This window comes from Toxorhynchites rutilus, chromosome 3 (genome assembly GCF_029784135.1).
Source record: "Toxorhynchites rutilus septentrionalis strain SRP chromosome 3, ASM2978413v1, whole genome shotgun sequence".
In the NCBI taxonomy this organism is placed as follows: domain Eukaryota; kingdom Metazoa; phylum Arthropoda; class Insecta; order Diptera; family Culicidae; genus Toxorhynchites; species Toxorhynchites rutilus.
This window is the reverse complement of record NC_073746.1, coordinates 178,428,028-178,452,874: the sequence shown is the minus strand read 5'-3', so window position 1 is coordinate 178,452,874 and position 24,847 is coordinate 178,428,028. Positions and strand designations below refer to the sequence as shown.

Here is a 24,847-nt window from a genome sequence, read left to right as displayed (position 1 = left end):
CCCAGTGAATTGCTGCCAATTCAGCAATGTACACTGAGCAAGGATTCTGAAGACTGTGGGAGGTGCTTAAAAATTCCTAGAGGACCTATCAGTAAAGTTGTAAAGTGAAGTTGATCAGTTGTTCAAAATTTCCAATCATCAATGGGTTCATAACCTTACACCGGATGAGGAACCGAAGAGATAAAAATATGAAGCGATCTTTAAGTGGGAGTGCGCCTGCCAAAACCTCGAGACTCATGGTATGCGTTGAGGGCATACATCCCAACGCAATACGGAGACAAACATACTGAATTCGCTCGAGTTGATTGAGGTGTGTTTTGGTAGCTGATTGATAACAGAAACTTCCATACTCCGTCACTGAGAGAATAGTTGTTCGATACAACATTATAAGATTTTCTGGATGGGCTCCCCACCAGGTGCCGGTAATTGTACGGAGAAAGTTTATTCTTTGTTGGCATTTTATACTTAGATATCTAATATGGGCCCCCAAGTACATTCGGAGCCGAGCCGAGACCCTAAGATACTTGAATGACATAGCATGAGTGATTGGTTTACCCAAAAGTTGAAGCTTTGGTTTTGCTGGTCTATGCTTCCTAGAAAAAAAACCCATCTCTGTTTTCTCCGTGGAGAATTCGATCCCTAGCCCAATGGCCCAGGTTGAAAAATTGTTCAAAGTATCTTGTAAGGGTCCTTGCAGGTCGGATCCGTTTGATCCTACGACAGACACCACTCCATCATCTGCAAGTTGTCTTAGGCTGCAATTTTGTGTAAGGCAGTTGTCGATGTCGCTTACATAGAATTGTACAAAAGGGGGCCTAAACATGAGCCCTGGGGGAGTACCATGTAGGAGACCCGACTTACTGTCGAATCCCCGTGAGAAAAGTTCAAATGTTTCTCACAAAGCAAGTTATATAACATATTATTCAATAGAGGCGGCAGACCCCGAGAGTGTAATTTGTCTGACAAAACCTCTATTGAAACAGAATCAAAGGCCCCCTTTATGTCCAAGAATACTGAAGCCATTTGTTTTTTTTCGGCGTAAGCCAATTGAATTTCTGAAGAAAGCAACGCAAGACAATCATTCGTCCCCTTGCCCCTGCGGAACCCATATTGTGTATCTGAGAGTAGGCCATTCGTTTCAACACATCGATCAAGGCGAAACTAGATTATTCTCTCCAACAATTTCCGTATACAAAACAGCATTGCAATGGGCCGGTTCGAATTGAAATCGATCGCGGGTTTTTGAATAGCTATCACTCGTACTTTCCAATCATCTGGAACAATATTATGCTCCAGAAATTCTATCCGATCCCGGAGCAGAATTGTTACATGAAAGGAGAGCAAGAGAGAATTCTACCATCGAAAGTTCGGAACCAAGATCGCACCTATCTTGTGAAATATCTCGAACAATTTTTTGAACGTGATCGGAATCGGGACAAACCAGCCGTGCAAAATTCAAAATCCACCGATGTGAATATTTCTCGCTTTCATTCGTTGAAGAGCGATTTCTCATGTTTCGAGCCACTTTCCATAATTTTTTCATTGACGTTTCTCGTGACAAACCTCCCACGAAATTTCGCCAATAAGCTCGTTTTTTCCCTTTGATCAAGTTTTTAAATTGATTTTCAAGGGCTAAATACGTTTAAAAAATTTCAATGGTTCCACGTTTCCGAAAAGCTTTGAATGCGTTCGATTTATCCTGATAAAGCTTGGAACATTGGCTATCCCATCATAGATTGGGAGGCCTTCGGCGAATAGTGGAACCTGAGATGGGTTTCGTTTGAACGCCAACCACGCTATCATAGATCAAACGAGAAAGGAAATTATACTCCTCCAATGGAGGTAAACCATCTCTGGAATTGATGGCTAGAGCAATTGCGTCCGTATGTTTTTTCCTGTCAATGTGTCTTGTGAGGTCATATGTCATGTTTATAGATTCAGGAGAATTTGACCCAATGGTGATGGAAATTTTGATTGGCAAGTGATCACTACCGTTGGGATCATTGATTACATTCCACTTGCAATCTAGCGATAGTGAATTCGAACAAAGCGAGATGTCAAGAGCATTTTGGTTAGCAGGAGGTTTAGGTACACGTGTTGTATCCCCAGTGTTCAGAACGGTCATATTTAAGCTGCAACAAAGGTTATATATCAACAATGAACGGTTGTCGTCGTACTGTTCCCCCTAGACAGTTCCGTGAGAGTTGAAGTCTCCCAAGATCAATCGTGGCTCAGGAAGGAGTGGGCACATGTCAACAAGTTGCTTGCGGCTAACCGCGGCTCTCGGAGGTCAATACCAGCTGACAAAACAGAGGTCTTTGCCTCTGATGTTTGCATGACAAGCAATAGCTTCGATTCCTCCAATAGGTGGAAGGTCAATTCTAAAAAATGAGTGGCACTTATTGATCCCCAATAGCACCGCTCCGTATATGTCATTACGGTCCAAGCGTATAATATCAAAATTGTGGAAAGAGAGATCATCTCGCGAAGATAGCCGAGTTTCGGACAGAGCAAAAAAATCACAATTGAACTTATGAATTAAAAATTTTAATGTATCCAATTTAACGTGTTCAACAGGTCGTGAGGCGACGCTGTCCAGCGCCCAGTGAATTGCTGCCAATTCAGCAATGTACACTGAGCAAGGATTCTGAAGACTGTGGGAGGTGCTTAAAAATTCCTAGAGGACCTATCAGTAAAGCTGTAAAGTGAAGTTGATCAGTTGTTCAAAATTTCCAATCATCAATGGGTTCATAACCTTACACCGGATGAGGAACCGAAGAGATAAAAATATGAAGCGATCTTTAAGTGGGAGTGCGCCTGCCAAAACCTCGAGACTCATGGTATGCGTTGAGGGCATACATCCCAACGCAATACGGAGACAAACATACTGAATTCGCTCGAGTTGATTGAGGTGTGTTTTGGTAGCTGATTGATAACAGAAACTTCCATACTCCGTCACTGAGAGAATAGTTGTTCGATACAACATTATAAGATTTTCTGGATGGGCTCCCCACCAGGTGCCGGTAATTGTACGGAGAAAGTTTATTCTTTGTTGGCATTTTATACTTAGATATCTAATATGGGCCCCCAAGTACATTCGGAGCCGAGCCGAGACCCTAAGATACTTGAATGACATAGCATGAGTGATTGGTTTACACGTGTTGTATCCCCAGTGTTCAGAACGGTCATATTTAAGCTGCAACAAAGGTTATATATCAACAATGAACGGTTGTCGTCGTACTGTTCCCCCTAGACAGTTCCGTGAGAGTTGAAGTCTCCCAAGATCAATCGTGGCTCAGGAAGGAGTGGGCACATGTCAACAAGTTGCTTGCGGCTAACCGCGGCTCTCGGAGGTCAATACCAGCTGACAAAACAGAGGTCTTTGCCTCTGATGTTTGCATGACAAGCAATAGCTTCGATTCCTCCAATAGGTGGAAGGTCAATTCTAAAAAATGAGTGGCACTTATTGATCCCCAATAGCACCGCTCCGTATATGTCATTACGGTCCAAGCGTATAATATCAAAATTGTGGAAAGAGAGATCATCTCGCGAAGATAGCCGAGTTTCGGACAGAGCAAAAAAAATCACAATTGAACTTATGAATTAAAAATTTTAATGTATCCAATTTAACGTGTTCAACAGGTCGTGAGGCGACGCTGTCCAGCGCCCAGTGAATTGCTGCCAATTCAGCAATGTACACTGAGCAAGGATTCTGAAGACTGTGGGAGGTGCTTAAAAATTCCTAGAGGACCTATCAGTAAAGTTGTAAAGTGAAGTTGATCAGTTGTTCAAAATTTCCAATCATCAATGGGTTCATAACCTTACACCGGATGAGGAACCGAAGAGATAAAAATATGAAGCGATCTTTAAGTGGGAGTGCGCCTGCCAAAACCTCGAGACTCATGGTATGCGTTGAGGGCATACATCCCAACGCAATACGGAGACAAACATACTGAATTCGCTCGAGTTGATTGAGGTGTGTTTTGGTAGCTGATTGATAACAGAAACTTCCATACTCCGTCACTGAGAGAATAGTTGTTCGATACAACATTATAAGATTTTCTGGATGGGCTCCCCACCAGGTGCCGGTAATTGTACGGAGAAAGTTTATTCTTTGTTGGCATTTTATACTTAGATATCTAATATGGGCCCCCAAGTACATTCGGAGCCGAGCCGAGACCCTAAGATACTTGAATGACATAGCATGAGTGATTGGTTTACCCAAAAGTTGAAGCTTTGGTTTTGCTGGTCTATGCTTCCTAGAAAAAAAACCCATCTCTGTTTTCTCCGTGGAGAATTCGATCCCTAGCCCAATGGCCCAGGTTGAAAAATTGTTCAAAGTATCTTGTAAGGGTCCTTGCAGGTCGGATCCGTTTGATCCTACGACAGACACCACTCCATCATCTGCAAGTTGTCTTAGGCTGCAATTTTGTGTAAGGCAGTTGTCGATGTCGCTTACATAGAATTGTACAAAAGGGGGCCTAAACATGAGCCCTGGGGGAGTACCATGTAGGAGACCCGACTTACTGTCGAATCCCCGTGAGAAAAGTTCAAATGTTTCTCACAAAGCAAGTTATATAACATATTATTCAATAGAGGCGGCAGACCCCGAGAGTGTAATTTGTCTGACAAAACCTCTATTGAAACAGAATCAAAGGCCCCCTTTATGTCCAAGAATACTGAAGCCATTTGTTTTTTTTCGGCGTAAGCCAATTGAATTTCTGAAGAAAGCAACGCAAGACAATCATTCGTCCCCTTGCCCCTGCGGAACCCATATTGTGTATCTGAGAGTAGGCCATTCGTTTCAACACATCGATCAAGGCGAAACTAGATTATTCTCTCCAACAATTTCCGTATACAAAACAGCATTGCAATGGGCCGGTTCGAATTGAAATCGATCGCGGGTTTTTGAATAGCTATCACTCGTACTTTCCAATCATCTGGAACAATATTATGCTCCAGAAATTCTATCCGATCCCGGAGCAGAATTGTTACATGAAAGGAGAGCAAGAGAGAATTCTACCATCGAAAGTTCGGAACCAAGATCGCACCTATCTTGTGAAATATCTCGAACAATTTTTTGAACGTGATCGGAATCGGGACAAACCAGCCGTGCAAAATTCAAAATCCACCGATGTGAATATTTCTCGCTTTCATTCGTTGAAGAGCGATTTCTCATGTTTCGAGCCACTTTCCATAATTTTTTCATTGACGTTTCTCGTGACAAACCTCCCACGAAATTTCGCCAATAAGCTCGTTTTTTCCCTTTGATCAAGTTTTTAAATTGATTTTCAAGGGCTAAATACGTTTAAAAAATTTCAATGGTTCCACGTTTCCGAAAAGCTTTGAATGCGTTCGATTTATCCTGATAAAGCTTGGAACATTGGCTATCCCATCATAGATTGGGAGGCCTTCGGCGAATAGTGGAACCTGAGATGGGTTTCGTTTGAACGCCAACCACGCTATCATAGATCAAACGAGAAAGGAAATTATACTCCTCCAATGGAGGTAAACCATCTCTGGAATTGATGGCTAGAGCAATTGCGTCCGTATGTTTTTTCCTGTCAATGTGTCTTGTGAGGTCATATGTCATGTTTATAGATTCAGGAGAATTTGACCCAATGGTGATGGAAATTTTGATTGGCAAGTGATCACTACCGTTGGGATCATTGATTACATTCCACTTGCAATCTAGCGATAGTGAATTCGAACAAAGCGAGATGTCAAGAGCATTTTGGTTAGCAGGAGGTTTAGGTACACGTGTTGTATCCCCAGTGTTCAGAACGGTCATATTAAAGCTGCAACAAAGGTTATATATCAACAATGAACGGTTGTCGTCGTACTGTTCCCCCTAGACAGTTCCGTGAGAGTTGAAGTCTCCCAAGATCAATCGTGGCTCAGGAAGGAGTGGGCACATGTCAACAAGTTGCTTGCGGCTAACCGCGGCTCTCGGAGGTCAATACCAGCTGACAAAACAGAGGTCTTTGCCTCTGATGTTTGCATGACAAGCAATAGCTTCGATTCCTCCAATAGGTGGAAGGTCAATTCTAAAAAATGAGTGGCACTTATTGATCCCCAATAGCACCGCTCCGTATATGTCATCACGGTCCAAGCGTATAATATCAAAATTGTGGAAAGAGAGATCATCTCGCGAAGATAGCCGAGTTTCGGACAGAGCAAAAAAATCACAATTGAACTTATGAATTAAAAATTTTAATGTATCCAATTTAGGGATAAGACTATGACAATTCCACTGTAAAACAGTGATATCTTCGCCCTTTCTATTTAAATTAGACATCAAGAGAGATAATCATTGCAAGGAGGGGCCATGTTTGCATCAATTGCTGTAAAATTGTCTTTAATACTGGAAGCATTGAGATGACAATGGTTCTGATGGAGTCGGAAACATTAAAACACGTGAAGATTTGATCCAAAATGTCAGTCAACTTTATAAATCCCGATTGGAAAGTTGAGCTTGACGGCGAAACAGGGACAGTTGGGATTTTTGATGTCCCCTCAAGTACTGGGTTGTTCGAAGGTGAACTATTCCCACGGAAGCCAGGATGTGATCCTCTGCACACGATTTTTTAGGCAAGCTAACAGGGGGTATCACGGGGGGATTTGTTCTTGAACTTTGGGAGCACATTTTTGCGCTGGGAATTCCTTTTGAAAATAAACGGCGGTGTGCCCTCGCTAGCTGTGTCCGCTTTCATTTCATCAACTGGCAACGTGGAAAAGGTATTGTGTGTTGAGATTGGTTGTTGTTGTTGTTGTTGTTGTTGTTGGGCCAGTGGAGAAGCGCCCTTCAAAATTTCCGCAAAAGTGCGTTTCGAGCGTTCCTTTAATGAGCGCTTCTGTTTCTCACAGCGACTCTTGTAGGTTTCACAAGCTGAGAGCGCGTGTGGGGATCCCCCGCAATATGGACACTTATGCTCAGTCGCACTGCAGGATTTCCCCACATGTTGCTCTCAGCAAGTGGCACAGCGCTCCATGTTGGCGCAGTAATCTGCTGTGTGACCAAATGACTTGCATTTGTTGCAGCCCAAGATTTTTACTTCCATTGATGGGAGCTTCTTGAACTTGCCTTTTTCTTCATTTTCTATTTGTTCGCTCGTCAGACCCGTTTCAGCTATCACCCCCTCAATTTCTACGTTATGGGAGAGGATCCATACGCGATATTCGAGAGTGGAATGTTGATCAGTAACAATCTCGTTTGCGTGTTTCCAGTTATTCACGACAACTCGCAATTTGTCCGGTCTAACCCTGCGAATTTCAGATATAGAAGCGTAACTAGCCAGATCTTTCATGATCTGAATCACGTTAAGGCTTTTTCCATTTGGTTTTGGCCGGAGGAAAACAATCCACGGGCCAGTTCCAGGTGCATCTTCTGGATAGACTCTGACACGTGGAGCGGAAACAACAGAGGTGGAAGACGAGGACGAGGATTGGGTTTGAACGGAAACATCAGAAGTGGGAAGCGAAATCGATAATGGGGAAGTGGGAGTGGGAGTAACGGTGGGTTGAGAAAGGAAGCTTGCAATTTTCTTAAAGGGGGGCTTGGTAGGATGAGCGGTTCAGTCCTCAGAAAAAATATGTTTAAAAAAAAATATTATAAAATATTAATATTATAAAATATGTTATATGTTTATGTTTTTCCCAGATCTTGTATGTGATTCAGTATCGTAGATCACCATCTCTGGAGATCTGCCACCATTCTCCATTTTACAAAAATTTCAGCCTTATTTTTAATTTATTTATGATTTTAACGACAAACTCACAAAAAAAAAGTAAAACAAAAAAAAATGATAATAATATTAAACAAAACAAAAAATGAACAAATGAGTTGAATAATAATATTAATAATAAATATATGTACTTTAATATGTAAGTTGTTCCGATAATGCGATCTACTGCCCTAATCAGGGAGAGACAGAGTCTACGCGGTACGGAGACAACACAATAGCGCAAGAATAGCTGACACGGCCACGTGATGATGAATACGGTTTGCGACAGTCACGCGGTGGCGATCCCGTTATGCCGATTCAGTTCAACAGCCGCCAATCCGGCTCGCTTCAAGAGCGCTGCTTCCTTTGTTCCACTTCACAAAAGGTCAATTTGAAAGCGGACAGCAATGACCTACACTATATCAATAGCACAATAGCAAAAGTGATAACGCACAATACCGAAACTGAACTTCACTCGTCAAAAGTTAGATGGCGAATGAAAACCCAACAGTTGACACGAGTTAAAAGTAGCATCTAAATGCAGAATGTTTCAACCCGGATGTGAAGTAGGTATTATACTGCGGTGAGAGCTGTGTTCTTAAGTTGAAAATTGAAGGTGAAAATTTGTTCCGCCAAGTCAAGTCAAATTTCATTTTCATTTTCATTTTCAAAATCATTTTCAAGGTGTTCAATGTTGATTTTTTTTTCGAAAGTTTGTGGATAATTTTATGGAACACTCTGTCGGAAATAATGCAGAATATTTTATTTTCTTCGTCACCCGTGAAACATAATGCAGTTGGTTGGATAGGTTGTCTAAAACCTATCCTTCAGCTTCGAGTAACACAATGCGATACAATTTTGTATTCTCCATCTAAGAGGCGAACACTAAATTATTGCGACACCGAAAATGTCATGCCAATTTTCTTATAATGTTTAGAATCAAACCAAAATTTTAGGGTAGTTTTATACATATATTTACTTCAAAAATCAAAAGAAAAGTTAATCGATGGAGCCTTGAGTGTAAAATTGAACGCATTCTCGCTTGATGCCCTCCATCAAAGTCTTTACAGTGTCATCCGGTACCAGTTTCTCAGTTTTTTTCCATTTTCTTAACATGTCCTTCTCGTCTTTGACTGTCTTCTTGCTCTTCCGAAGTTCCCGCTTCATTATTGCCCAGTACTGCTCCACCGGGCGCAGCTCCGGACAGTTTGGCGGGTTCATATCCTTTGAAACAAAATGGACAGAATTGGCCTCATACCACTCCAGGACACTTTAAGAATAGTGGCATGATGCCAAATCTGGCCAAAATAGCGGAGCTTCGTCGTGCGGCTGCAGAAACGGCAAAAGGCGCTTCTCGAGGCACTTAGACTTGTAGATCTCGCCATTTACTGTGCCCTTTGTCACGAAAGGCTCACTCCTCAGTCCGCAAGAGCAGATGGCCTGCCAAACGAGATATTTGGAGGCGAACTTCGACATTTTCCTCTTCTTAAATTTGTCGTCCACATCGAACTTGCTCTTGTCGGTGAAAAACTCCAACCCCGGAATTTGCTTAAAATCGACTTTTATATACGTTTCGTCGTCCATCACACAGCAGTCATATTTTGTCAGCATCTTTTCGTAGAGCTTCCGTGCCCGAGTTTTAGCCGACGATTGTTGCCGCTCATCGCGGTTTGGGAAGTTCTGTACCTTGTATGTATGTAGTCCAGCTCTCTTCTTTGCATTCTGGACGTAGCTCTGAGACATGCCGATCTTTTTAGCCAAGATTTGCTTTAATCATCCGCTTCACCTTTCCCTCCGTCTTTTTGTTCTCCGGTCCCGGTTTTCTTCCAGCTCCTTTGCCGTGGTCCAACGTCAACCGCTCCTGGAACCGCTTCAACACTCTGGAGACGGTTGAATGGTGAATGTTCAACATTTTTCCCAACTGCCGGTGCGACAGGTCAGGAAATTCCAGGTGTTTGGAAAGAATTTGTTCTCTCGACTTACGTTGGCTCACCTCCATTTTCGTTGTATCGTAAAACACGACTTCGAGTTTGACAGCATGTAGACAATACACATCAATGAGAAAGTGTGCAAAATTTGGTTGATTTTTACCCAATGGTAAAAAAGTTATGCCCTTTTGAATGTGTCGCAATAATTTCGTGTTCGCCCTTTAGAATCTAATATTCGACTATAGCAACAATCTTAACACATGTTTCATTTCTTGATTAACTACACTGAGCATATTAAGCCATTATCAGAATGTATGTGTTGCTCTCATCTACCATTTTTTTTCGAATGCTTGTTATTATTTTGCCGATATCTATCTATACTGAAGATTGTCAAATTCCCAGTGAAAATTCAGTTGGAGTGAGAAATGAATGAGGATCTTTTGAAGAACATCAGACGGATCATAATCAAATCTAAAAGAAATAACGAATTGTATTGAGTGTACCATTCCATGGCCGGCTCGAACGGTATTCTCCGGGGCTGGCGGCTTCATCGTGTTTCACATTCATGCAAATTTCAATGGAAACGAAATTGCATTTTTTTCGTTGTTGTTGTCAACCTACGGCAGCAAAAGCGGACACACCAACCGGACACCATCTGTTCCAGTTAGCGAGTTAAAAAACAGGAAGTGGGTTATATCTATGGTATAACCGCAAGGGTGACGTAGGACTATCGTTGATTTAGAGATCATTTGTTTGAAGTTGAATCTAAATCCATTCTGAATGAATGAATAAATGAATATTTGGGGGACTTCGAAAACGAGAGCGTTACGTTGGAGGCACAAGGTTTTATGCATCCAATATAGGATACGAAAAACCTTGTTCTGAAGAATAATCTTCTGAAGCTTTCCTGCTAACTGTACTTGATTGACAAATCACAAACCCAAATGTATTATATGGATATTTTAAAGATAGAAAACATTAAAATAAACTCTTTCGCTTGAATGTCATTTTTCAATTCCAAGGGGAACTGGCAGATTATTTTCCAGCAACGATTAGATATTTCCACATTTTCCTCGATACTGCAAGCCCACCAGTGGTTAATGCTAATTCGATAACCATCTGTTAATAGCACTTGATTGAAACATATTTGGTCACAGTGTTACATGGATAGAAAACATTCAAATAAACTTTTTCACATGAATGTATTTTTAAATTCCCAGAGGAACTGGCAGATTATTTTCCGGATCTTTCTCGATGCTGAATGGCATCCAAACGGAAAGAATTCCGTGCGTGTATGTGTGTGTAGCGGCTGCTTCGATGGTCACCTTCTCTTCTCCTGAAGGATCGGCTTGCCTGTGCTCCCTTACAGTTTCAAACAAACTGCTTGCGTTTCAGGGCATATCTCGATCCTTCGCCGTCCAGCACCCTCAGCAACGATGTTGTCTTGTCGATGTCCTCACGAAAAATGAATGCATCTCACCACCAAAATATCGCTTAAGTATGTTTTTTGTGCGTGATTGAATCGAGAGAAGGCGTGGTTTACGATGGCAATTTGGAAGGCAAACTTGAGGGGAATGAACCCTTGGAGCTCGAAACTTTCGGCGACTGTGCAATAATCGATTGCGGGTGCATACAATATTGGATACGGAAATATCCTACTGATGGGGAAGAATAATCTTCAGAAGCTATCCTGTTAATTGCGATTGATTGAAAAATCACAAAACCAAATGTATTTGGTCACAGTGTTACATGGATAGACAACATTAAAATAAACTCTTTCACATGAATGTATTTTTAAATTCCCAGAGGAACTGGCAGATTATTTTCAGTAACGATTAGATATTTTCACATTTTGCTCGATACTGGAAGCCCACCAGTGGTTAATACTTACTCGATAACCACCTGTTTTGTTTTATCCCATTTATTTATTTAAGGCTCATTAGCATTTTAGCTGTAACAGAGCCGAATTTTAATCGTGTACATGTCACATGGTTATCATATCTATAATTAGCACATTACACAGTTGCCATTCGCCAGTATTTCTTCTATACCATTACATATGGTACATTCACACAGTAGCCATTTAGGCGTAAGAGTATTCTTTCTGTTCTTCCATTATCCAGTGGGACCACCGGACAGCGGAGACAGTTGATTGATCATTGTTGAGTTATTTATAGAACAGCAGCCCGACACCTTGCAGAGCAGAGCAGTTGTATGGATGAATCGATCTTATTTCGACCGTGGATCGATCTCCATCGATGATGATTGTTGCGTGGACGTAGTTATTCTGTAACAACACAAAGATGGTCAATGAGGGCCCTGAGTTTTGAACTCACGATCGATCGCTTACTAAGCGAACGCGCAACCAATGTGGCTACGGAGTCCCCCATATGAACACCTGTTAATATTACTTGATTGAAAAATATTTGGTCACAGTGTTACATGGATAGAAAACATTCAAATAAACTCTTCACATGAATGTATTTTCAAATTCCCAGAGGAACTGGCAGATTATTTTCCAGCAATGATTAGATCTTTCCGGAACTTTCTCGATGCTGAATGGCATCCAAACGGAAAGAATTCTGCGCGTGTATGTGTCGATCCTTCGCCGTCCACCTCCTCCAGCACGTTAGGCAACGATGTTGTCTTGTCGATGTCCTCACGAAAAATGAATATGTCTCACCACTAGAATATCGCTTAAGTATGCTTTTTGTGTGTGATTGAATCGAGAGAAGATGTGGTTTACGATGGCAATTTGGAAGGCAAACTAGAGGGGAATGAACTCTCTGAGCTCGAAACTTTTGGCGACTGAGCAATAATCGATTGCGTACGCATACAATATTGGATACGGAAATATCCTACTGATGGGGAAGAATAATCTTCAGAGGCTAATTACACTTGGTTGAAAAAATACAAAATCAAATGTATTTGATCGCTGTGTTATATGGTTAGAAAACATTAAAATAAACTCTTTCACATGAATGTATTTTTAAATTCCCAGAGGAACTGGCAGATTATTTTCCAGAAATGATTAGATCTTTCCGGAACTTTCTCGATGCTGAATGGCATCCAAACGGAAAGAATTCCGCACGTGTATGTGTGTGTAGCGATGTCTTCCCGGGGAACCGTTTGTGGCATCACTCTCCTCCTGATGGATTCCCTTCTGGCCTAGGGTGCACAAACAGGCTCTTGGTGACACCGTTCATCCGCGCTTTCATGATAAACGAAGAGCTTCACCACAACAGCGACAACATGCTCCAATCGCTGTTCAATTAGAACTGAGTGGATTCCCGAGCGGCGCTCGCTTATATACCGATTGGTGATTTTAATAGCCTGTTTTGAAAGCAATTTTAAGACTATTGAAACAAGTTTTTGGTTCAAAAAGTTGCAAGTATAGAACGCGTAGACATTTTATCTTTCGAATGAAGTGTTTATCATACCATTTCGTTCAGTTGCTTAGGAGCTATTAACGCTCAAAATCTCGGTCTCCGGCGTAACGCTTTCGTTTTCGAAACTTTGATTTTACACCCCGGTATAGAAATGAAAGACGTAGTCCTACGTCAATAGAGCGCGCTCTAGTCTCCGTGTTTGTTGTTTGCTTTGCTCCCAAACAGATTCGACTGGTTCCTCCCAAGTCCCAAGTTTAAGTACGAGCCCGGGGCTTATGTCAATGCAATTTGGAAAGATACTGTGCCCTGGAAACACGAGGCTCAGCTATGCATTTGTGTCGCTCCAACGACACGGTACCCATTTAAGAGTGCATACACAATGCAAGTGAATGTTTCAAGAACAACGGAAAATACGGTCACCACCTGTGCAGGATGATAGCGACGAAGCGCGAAATATCCTGCAGCTCGTGGGTGAAACTAATGATTGTGACGAGGCTGCGAAACTGCTCTGCTGCCCGGCAAGATGCACCAAAACGGTAATTCCGTAAATCTCACACGGGCAATGTTGCGACGGTATTCAAATGTTGGCGCAAGAGATAAATAGGATGTGTTTCGTTCGCTATCTAGGATGCGCCCCAAGGGGATATAGTGAAGTAGGATATCGATGTGTACTTTTGTCTAGTTCGTGGAATATCTAATTTTCCTCTGACAGACACCCAAGAGCGTACAATTTCATCGAAACAACCGCGCGGTGGCATATTGCGTATTAGCGCACGTTTCCCTGTGATATACGACTTGTTAATGTAGTCGATGAGTTGAATAATAAGCGCGCAGCATGGCGCCGGAACAGAGCGATTCGCGGATCAACACATCGGCATACGCAAAACGGTTCTCGTGCGTTTGCAACCGATGGCACGCCGCATAATTGTATCGTTGGTGTGTTAGATCTAGTTTCTCGGGTGCCGGGATGATGCTGTATTTGCTTGCTTTATTTTCTTTGAGGCATTTGATGTCTGAGAATATTTATTAACCTATTGAAATTCGTTCGCAAAGCTACCAAACCAAACCACGGGTTTACTTGTTCCGTTTTCGCAATAATAATAAGCATACTGGAGTCGTTGGTGCGATGAAAGATGATATTTTGCTATTCTGTGAGAAGAGGATATTGATGGTTGAGCAAAGTCGTAATTGCAATTGATTTTTTTTAGCCTGAGGAAATTTTTTCGTAAAACAAAACGACTATATTTATAGTATTTCTGAAGTGCAATTCGTGCGATTTGAACATCAGTGAGTTGATGTAAAATTTTTTGGTAGTATTTTTACCAACTTCATATCAAAGTTTGATATTGATTTTCTGTTCTTTGTAGTTTTTGCTGAACTTCCAGTTGTTTGACCCTAACTTGTAATAAAGCAAAAAATTGTCACTAGGAACAATTTAAACAATGTTTTCTACAGACATACCATTTGTTAAATGAACAATTGAAAATGCTGGAAACATCCGGGAACACACGCAACTTTGTTTTTATTGATTTTCGAAACCTTATAGTTAATATAAACTTAGTTTTTGAAGATTACTTCGCCTTTGAAGACTGCGAATGCGAGTTTTAATGAAGTATTGTTACATCAGTTTTAAAACTATGATAAGTAATGTGAATAATTTCTGCAGATTTCTTTCAAGAAATATAGTCATGAATAGAGTAACCAGTGAATGAGAAATCAAAAATTAAATAGTGGGTTCTATTATGTAATTCGAGTTGCACAGAATTTTGCTCATTAGCTCTATTATGCTGTTGAAGATACAGTCGGCATTATTTTTCATTTTACATTTTGGCAATGTTTCAAAATATGCAATTCGCCGATGTTCGAGAAATAACTCGATTCGATGAGTTATAGAATTATCGATTTACAAAATACAAACATTTGTTCAGTGTGATAGTTATAGGAATAGGAATCGACTGTTCAATTCAATTTACATAATAGAGGCCAATATTTCTGATAGATAGTTTCATCAAGGACTTATCAACTTTGTTTTAATGAGATATGTTTTTTTTGAGATAGTGATAGTTGAGAACTCATTTTTCAACAAATCCATTATAACGTGCGCTGTGTGGCAAGTGACATCGTCTTGTAGAACCCACAAATCATTGATGGTAAGATCTTCCATTTCTGATCATAAAAAGTTTTCCAACAAGTCGCAATAGCGCTCTCCATAGACGGTATCATGACGATCGTTATTATCGACGAAGATATACGGCCCAATCATTTCTCCGGCAACCACACCAAACAGTATTTTTCGCGGTTACTTGAAGCACAAATGGGTTCGCATGTGACCAATAACGCATATTCTGCTTGTTAAACATTGTTGGTTATTTAACCAGAAATGAGCCTCATCGCTGATTCGCCAGAGCCCAATCGGACAAGCTTCGGCGCTCCATATGGTCAAGTGGCTTTAGTTTTCGAAACAATTTAATCTTGTAGCCCGATGTAGCCCAAGACCTATTAGCAAAATACGCCACAATGAGGTTTGGGAGATGTCCAATTCTTGAGAACGCAATGCAATTGATTGATTTGGGTCATTTCGGATGGATCCACTTGCGACTGCGATAATTTCGTCAACCAACAGCCAAATATAGACTCAAACTTGTCACTAAACCATACACAGCCTTCCGGCTAGAACGATTATTGCGGCCGAAAAATGGAGTAAGCGCTCTTAAAGTTGCAACCACCGACATTTGAATTTCGATAGTTATTTTAAACAATTATTAAGCGTTGCTCGTTCGTGTCATTCACTATGATGAAATTGTTGATTTTGACATACGTTTTGACATTGGCAGATAAGGGGTTTAAGGATTCGTTCACACTAAAACATTACACTTCTAAGTCGCTATTGGATGACCTTTTATCTCTAGGGAATTGAGGAATATGATACTCATCTCGGGTGTATTTTTATTGAAAATAATTGCCTTTTATGTTCATAAATGACGATTTTCTTAAAAAAACAAGGATATTGATTTTTTTCATCCCATCTGTTTAATTTATTGGGCTCATTTAGCAATTCAACTGTAACAGAGACGAACTTATTCGTGTACATTTTTAACGTACGATGATTTTTGTTGTATATTACACAGTAGTCATTTAGGCGTAAGAGTATTCCTATCTTATCGATACACAGTCGTATTTTTCAACGTAAGAATTTTCCTATTGTTCGAATGTTCACAGTTGGACCATACACAGCGGGACTGTTGATATGAGCTTTCCATTGTTGTGTTATTAACAGTACCAATTACCGATGCAGCAGACCGTAATGTGAGAGGTAAGGGACTGCGATTAACGTCACATGATGATTGTTGCGTAGACGTAGCAGCTAGAATGACTAGATGGTCAATTGAGGGCCCTGAGTTATGAGCTCATGATCGTTCGCTTAGTAACGGACACGCAGCCAATACGGGCTACGAAGATCCCCAACGACGAGATTAATTGATGAAACTTTACATCTAATATATCAATTGAAAATTTACAAAAAATATAGTAATATTTGTCAATTATTTAGTGACCGATAATTATTTTTATTTTATAAACTAATTTCTCATTGAATATTTATTAGTGTTGCCTATGTTTTTCATTTAATTTAACATCTCACAGTCTCATTATCATAGACCGAGAATCAATAATTTTATTTTGAGGAAACTTTTTCATTTACTTATATCTTTTTTGCTTTATAAAAAGTTTAAAATTGCTTTGCCAGCTGTCTAGCTTCCATTTGCGTATTAATGTTAGTGATTCAATTTAATCTAAATTGAGATGTTCAAAATTGCACAAACTCATGACGCTGAGTAATCAAAACATCAAAAACTCCCCTGCTTACCTGTTTCGCTCAGTAACTTGCAGGATTGCATATGACGACAGAGCTGCGCGAATTCTCCAATGTCCGGCAGTGTCTGATTGACTTGGCACATGTGTTTCGTGAACGCACCGACGATTGCGGCCAACCGGTCGAATGCTGCGATATTGATGTGATCGTTTGGGAGTCTGCAATGAGTTGACAAACAACACGGTTATTAATCATTTCCGAAATTCAAGATGTTCAGTTTATTTTCAATAAAAAAGGTAAAAAAAAAAACTTTTTAAGTTAGATGGTTTCATCGTGATTCAACATAATAATAGTACAGATACTAAAAGCAAAAAAATAATTATGCAAGTAGCAGCTAGCAGTTATCACACCTCTTCCTTCATTAATCTAGTAATTGGTATTTTTAATTGTTTACCAGCTGACCCGGCAAACATCGTCCCGCCCAAAATTTATTTTCCGTTATCACATGCATGTTTTGTTATCAAGCGCACGTTCATGGGTCCCATCGCATAATTGTTCATTGATTGATCTTCTAATCTGCTCTTTAAAATTACCTTTTACTATAACATTCCTAGTACTTCTACCAAAACTCGCCGTTATAATATCAGATTATTTTCAGACACAATCGAGATTTTTCAGCCACTTGAAAATAACATATTTCTCCGTTACATGGAATAAATGTTTGATACAGAAAATGTAATAGAATGAAGACAGCCCTAAATCGGACAATTCCTTTCCCCAGTTTTGCTCTTATCAACACATTCGGTGATCCATTGTTATTTATATAGATAGAAGACGATATAGGAGTGAGTTTTATCACATTAAAATCCATTTCCACTTTCGAACGAAGATCAATTTCGTTACCGCAAACATCAAATGGACTAACATCGCTTGTCAATATGTAATTGTAGAACACATGCGAATTGAATTTTTCGAATTTTCCCATTTTCCTTCAGAGTATTTTTTTGTCATGTTTGGTTGAAATATGTGCATTATTTTCATGGGACCCCCTCTCCTTTCCAGAGGAGGAAAGGGTGTCATACCATCATAGAAATATTTCTCGTACCCAAAAACCCTCAACTCCCATACTTGGCTCCATCTGTTTGATTAGTTCTCGAGTTATGCAGAAGTTTGTGTTTCATTTATATGGGAGCCCCCCTTTAGAGAGGGGCGAGAACTGTCGAACTACCATAGAAACGTTTATCGATCCCAAAAACCTCCATATGCTAAGTTTGATTCCATTTGTTTGATTAGTTCTCGAGTTGTTCAGCACCCTCCCCCTCCCCTCTTTAGAGAGGGGAAAGGAGTGTCAAACCACCATAAAAACATTTATTGCTCCCTAAAACCTCCATATGCCAAATTTGGATCCATTTCCTTGATTAGTTCTCGAGTTATGTAGAAATTTGTGTTTCATTTCTATGACAGCCCCCCCTTTGGAAGGTGGGAGGAGTGTTGAACCACCTTAAAAATGTTTCTTGCCCCCTAAAACCTCCACATGCCAAATTGGGTTCCGTTTGCTTGAATCGTTCTTGATTTTTGCAGAAATGTATGCTTCATTTGCATGGAAGCCCCCCCTACCTCAGAGAGAGAGGAGGAGTGTCTATTCACCATAGAAACGTTTCGTGACCCATAAAACCTTCCCATGCTAAATTTGTCTCCATCAGCTTGATTAGTTTTCGAGTTATGCAGAAACTTGTGTTTCATTTGTATGGCAGCGCACCCGCTGGGTGGAGTGTCTAACCACTATAGAAACATTTATTGTACACTAAAACCTCCATATACCTAATTTGGTTTCATTTACTTTATTGATTCTCCAGTAATGCGAAAATTTGTTTTTTGTATGGCAGCCCCCCCTTAGAGAAGGGTGTGGAGTATCTAACTAACGTAAAACATTTATTACACCCTAAAATCATCACATGTCAAATTTGGTTTCATTTGTTTGATTAATTCTCAAGTAATGCAGAAATTTGTGTTTCATTTGTATGGCAAATAACTCAAATTTTCAACAGCATCGAAGTCGTAATGTTACAGTTGTGTATGAAAAATTTCGCTCACCGTTTAAAACGCGTTATCGAAAAAAGGGGTAGTCACATCGAAAATGTCCTGAAATAAGCTTTATTTTCGATTTAAAAAAAATAAAAATCGATTCACTTTTGTAGAAGTTATTAAAATTTGTTGCGTGGGTAACAGTAAGGCGCGGATGAGATCTCTCCGTACGTGTAACGTTTCGATACTGATACGAGGGTTGTTATAAAAATAAGTTTCAGTGCCTCAGAAATCGCGGAAAAATAAAGTTAAGATAAAAAACAAGGTGATATTCGTAATCTACCTTTTATTTTCTATTTTTCTACATAATCGCCATAACGTTCGAGGCATTCAAGTACAATGTAACTGCATCACGAATTTCTTCAGTGTTATCGAAACGTTGACCGCCGAACGCCTGTTTCATCACCGGGAATAAGTGATAGTCACTAGGGGCGAGGTCTGGGGAGTAAGGAGGATGCTCGAACACAGTCCATTTGAATATTTTCAAGAATTTTTTGATCGACCCTCGTGAGTTGGCACCGGCTCTCATAACTCGGTAGCTGATGAGGGTTGTTCCATGGCAAACGCCCTAAAGCGAATCGAATGATCCGTTTCTGCACGGCTTCGATTCTGTTGACTCCATTCAGATAATATGGATACCAGTGTAGAGTGAACTAAAACACAGAACAATGAGCTTAGAAATTAAGCTTGCAGTTCAAACAAACGCCTAGATCCTTTATACAGTCGACTTTGGCTAGCTGAACAACATCAAGATGAAATTAATTGGGCCTTTCCTTCTTGAGGGAGTGATCGTGGAGCACTTATTTTGATTCAGTGTCATACGATCCCATTTCTGGAAAAAAAATCCAATTGTCGCTGGAGAAATAATGCGTCACTCCCAGAACTCACGTGGAAAAACAGGTTCAAATCATTAGCGAGGAAAAGCCGGGGTCCTTCCAGTACAAGATTTACATCATTGAAGTAGATCAAAAATATCAAAGGACCAAGATGACTTCCTTGAGGTATTCCTGATGTTGCTGAGAATTCATTAGAAAGACAATCGCCTCACGGTTCGGTTCGATCAAATAAGATTTCAGCCATTGCAAAATATTTCCGCTGAAACCAACCTTGTCTAAGGAGCCGATCTGGCGTGGAGGTAACATCCATACTTCTCACGCTCAAGATCACGAGTTCAATTCTCACTCCCGACACTCTTCCAAAATGGAAGGAAAAGTGACGAACCAGCCAGAAGCGTTGAAAGTCACTATAATACAGAAAAAAAAAAACCTTGTCTAACTTCTGCACTGCAATATCGTGGTGGATTTTGTCGAAGGAGGCTGACCGGTCTGTGTAGACTGCATCCGTTTGGGTCATACCATCGGATATACCATCGAAAACGTACGTCGTGAAAGAAAGAAGATTCGTTGCGTTTGATTTCTTCGACATGAATCCATGTTGATCGATGGAAGTGTAATGCTTACATTGGGAGCAGTGTTTGGATTTCGATCAAAATCGAATGATACACAATGTGTCATGCAAGTAAACTCTCACGAACATATAACCAAATATGAGAGGATCATTCAGATACTTGTATGAATGTCAGTAATCACTTGTGTAATATTTAGTGATTAAACTGAGAGAGGAACGAAGACTGTTAATTGCATATCCGATCTGTATTAAACATCGCATACCATTTTCGAAGCCTGCATACAAGTTTGAACCGCATATATCGTCCCATTTTACTATAGCGAAACCCACTGCACAGGCAAGTGCAAAGCAATAAATGATACAAGAAAAATTACGTCATCATTCGGTCACCATTTGCGGAGAGCAACAAATGGGGAAAGAGAGCGGTGTTGCTAGTAAAACTATGCGGTCTATATGAATATACACATTTCAAGGGGATTTTTTTCATTTTTGAATTTAATTTAATAAAAATTAGTTTGAATAACTATAATTTTGTACTGTAACTAAAATAGAAGCTTATCTTATTATATTTATTTTTTTTATTACCAATAAATTCTGTTCATATCGAACAGTTGACGAAATTTATTACTATGGCTGAAGGCGGGGAGGATCCCGCAACGACGCCAACGTATATCTCTGATACGGAACCCCCTGAAGAACCGGAAGGTGAAGTAGAAATTGGAAGAAGAAAGAAAATAGAAAACGTAATTTCTGATGATGAGGAGGATGAAGAAAAACTGGATTTTCGTCAAAAAGTATACCCTGAGGGCTCCAAAGGCCCATTCATTGTGTACTTTAGGCGAAAATCCAAACCCCTCAATGTTATTCGCATATCTAAAGAGCTGACAAAAAACTTCTCAGATGTTACCGAGATTACTCGGATGGGGCCAGACAAATTACGAGTTGTCGTCTCCAGCCGGACCCAAGCAAATGATATAACCCGTTGCGATCTCTTTGCAATTGAGTATCGCGTATACGTGCCCTGTCGTAACGTAGAAATCGACGGCGTAATCACCGAAAAGGGTTTGACCCGAAATGATATACTCAAGGATGGAGTCGGTCGCTTCATGAACTCTTCGCTTAAAACTGTGAAGATTTTTGCATGCGACCAACTGAAATCCGTATCTATTATAAATAATAAGAGAGTTCTCAGTTCGACAAATTCTTTTCGAGTAACCTTTGAGGGCTCCGCCCTTCCAAACTTCGTTTCGATAGATGCGCTCCGTTTACCTGTTCGATTGTTTGTACCCCGGGTAATGAGTTGCAACAACTGCAAGCAACTTGGTCACACGGCCGTCTACTGTTGCAACAAAAAGCGTTGCGCAGATTGTGGAGAGAGTCATGATGGGACTTCTTGCGCAAAATAGCGCAAGTGTCTTCATTGCGACGGGGCCCCCCATGATCTTTCTCAATGCCCGGTGTACATACAAAGAGGGGAAAAAATCAAGCGTTCCTTAAAGGAATTTTCAAAACGGACTTATGCAGAAATGCTTAAGAATTCCGTGCCAACGACGCAGGACAATCCTTACTCCCTCCTGCAGAACGACGACGGGAAGTTCTGGTACATCGCAGGGGGCCATCAGGAAAAGGAAAATTACTACTTTTCCATCACTCCCCAGTAAGAAGTCCGAAATTTCCCATGTTGGATTGAAACTTCGAACCGAACGTGCTGAAAATAGACCGAAGCAAGTACCTCCTGGTTTACACGGTTCTTCTACTAACCAGGGGTCCTCAGCACGTTCCGGAACAACACCCAATACGTCTGTTCCTTTTTCGCGGTCAAAGCAACAGTCACAACCTGGCTTGTTTGCGCTTTCTGACCTGGTGGACAACATTTTGAATGCTTTGAATATTAATGACTCTCTTAAAAGCATAGTATTATGTTTGCTTCCGGTAGTGAGAACATTCTTGAAAGAAAAATGTGCCTTTTTAGCAGCGTTCATTTCCCTCGATGCCTGATTCAGTGCAAGAGGTCAAGGAATTGACCACTGTAATACAGTGGAATTGCAGAAGCATCATCCCTAAACTAGATCAATTTAAATTTTTAGTTCATAACTCTAACTGTGATGTATTTTCCCTCTGTGAAACATGGCTTTCTTCAGCCGACGAGCTGAATTTCCACGATTTCAACATTATTCGCCTCGATCGAAATGACTCGTTTAGTGGCGTACTATTGGGGATTAAAAAATGTCACTCCTACTATAGAGTCACTCTCCCATCGATGACAGGCATTGAAGTTGTTGCTTGCCAGACACAAATCAATGGCAAAGACCTCTGCATTGCTTCGATATATATCCCTCCCAGAACTACGGTAGGCCGCCATCAGTTCTTTGATACTATCGAGGCAATGCCGGAGCCGCGGTTAATCTTAGGTGATTTCAACTCCCATGGAACAGCATGGGGATCACACTACGATGACAACCGTGCCATTTTGATTTATGATCTGTGCGACAATTTCAAATTGACAGATTTGAATACTGGGGAAGCAACCAGAATAGCCAATCCTCCTGCACGGGCAAGCATGCTAGACATATCTCTATGCTCTTCTTCGTTATCCCTGGATTGCATGTGGAAGGTAATCCAAGATCCCCACGGTAGTGATCACCTACCAATAATTTTATCGATCGCTAATGAATCAAGCTCTCGTGAGTCAGTCAATATTTCGTATGACCTCACGAAGAATATTGACTGGAGAACATTTGCGGAAATAATATCTGAAGCAATTGTTTCAATGCATGAACTTCCTCCACTCGAAGAGTATAACTTTATATCGAGTTTGATTTACGAAAGCGCACTTCAAGCTCAAAAGAAACGTGTACCAGCTACCACTTTCCGACGTCGTCCTCCATCTCTTTGGTGGGACAAGGAATGTTCAAAGGTCTACCTTGAAAAATCATCTGCTTTCAAAAAATTCAGGAAAACTGGATTAGTGGAATGGTTTCTAAAGTACCAAGCTCTAGAAGCCAAACTAAAAGGTCTGATTAAAGCAAAAAAGCGTGGATATTGGCGGAAGTTCGTCAATGGTTTGTCAAGGGAGACCGCTATGAGCACTCTTTGGAATACGGCTAGGAAAATGCGTGGCTGGAACCATACAAACGAAAGTGAGGAATACTCTGACCGTTGGATTTTTGGATTTTAAACTTTGCAAGGAAGGTTTGCCCCGACACCGTTCCTGCACAAAACGTCGTACGCGATATTCCACTTCAAAGCGATTATGAGAATTTTTCGATGGTGGAATTCTCAATTGCCCTTCTCTCATGTAACAATTCAGCTCCGGGGTCGGACAAGATTAAATTCAACTTGTTGAAGAATCTTCCAGACTTGGCAAAACAGCGTTTGCTGAACTTGTTCAACAAGTTTCTGGAGCTGAATATTGTCCCGCATGACTGGAGACAAGTGAGAGTGATAGCCATACGGAAACCCAACAAGCCGGCTAGCGATCACAACTCGTATAGGCCGATTGCAATGTTATCCTGTATTCGTAAATTGTTAGAGAAAATGATTCTACTTCGTTTGGACAAGTGGGTTGAAATCTTCTCGATACAGTTTTATGGGCCTACCACAAGGCTCCTGCCTAAGCCCCCTCTTGTACAGTTTTTACGTCAATGATATAGATGATTGTCTAACTAGAGACTGCACGCTGAGACAACTTGCAGACGATGGAGTTATTTCCATCACGGGTACTAATCCCGTCGCTCTGCAAAAGTCGTTGCAAGATACCATGAACAATCTGTTCACGTGGGCCTTCAAGCTGGGTATCGAATTCTCTACGGAGAAAACTGAAATGGTCGTTTTTTCTTGGAAGCACGAACCCGCCCAATTCCAGCTTTACCTATCCGGCAAAACGATCCAACACTCTATGTTTTTCAAATACCTGGGTGTATATTTTGATTCTAAGTGTACCTGGGGGAGACACATTGCGTATTTGAAACAGAAATGCCAGCAAAGAATCAATTTTCTCCAAACAATTACCGGAACATGGTGGGGTGCCCATCCAGGAGACCTCATTCAGTTGTACAAAACAACGATATTATCAGTGTTAGAATATGGCAGTTTTTTTTGCGATCAGCTGCCAGGATTCATATTCTCAAGCTGGAGAGAATACAATATCGTTGCTTGCGTATAGCCATGGGGTGTTTGCATTCGACACATACGATGAGTCTCGAAGTTTTGGCAGGAGTACCCCCGCTTACTCTTCGGTTCACCGAATTATCCTACAGATTTCTCATCCGTTGCAAGATCATGAATTCATTGGTGATTGATAACTTCGAAAATCTACTCCAGCTGACTCCTCAGTCAAGTTTTATGTCTTTATACCATGAGTACCTTACCCACGACGTGCACCCTTCACCAGGCATCTCCAACCAAGTTTGCTTCCCTTACTTCTGCAATTCCTCTGTCATTTTTGATCTGTCCATGCGACAAAAAATCCATGGAATCCCAGATCACCTACGCTCCGATTCT

At 40.8% G+C, this 24,847-nt stretch overlaps 1 protein-coding gene across 1 annotated transcript in view; it reads right to left on the bottom strand.

Moving 5' to 3' along the window:
• LOC129777338 (ras-GEF domain-containing family member 1B) overlaps positions 1-24,847 on the bottom strand; it is a 100,817-nt gene that overhangs the window by 5,403 nt on the left and 70,567 nt on the right. Inside the window, exon 10 of the mRNA XM_055783565.1 lies at positions 16,907-17,070. Coding sequence (XP_055639540.1) covers positions 16,907-17,070 — 164 coding nt within the window. The remainder of the gene's footprint in view (positions 1-16,906; positions 17,071-24,847) is intronic.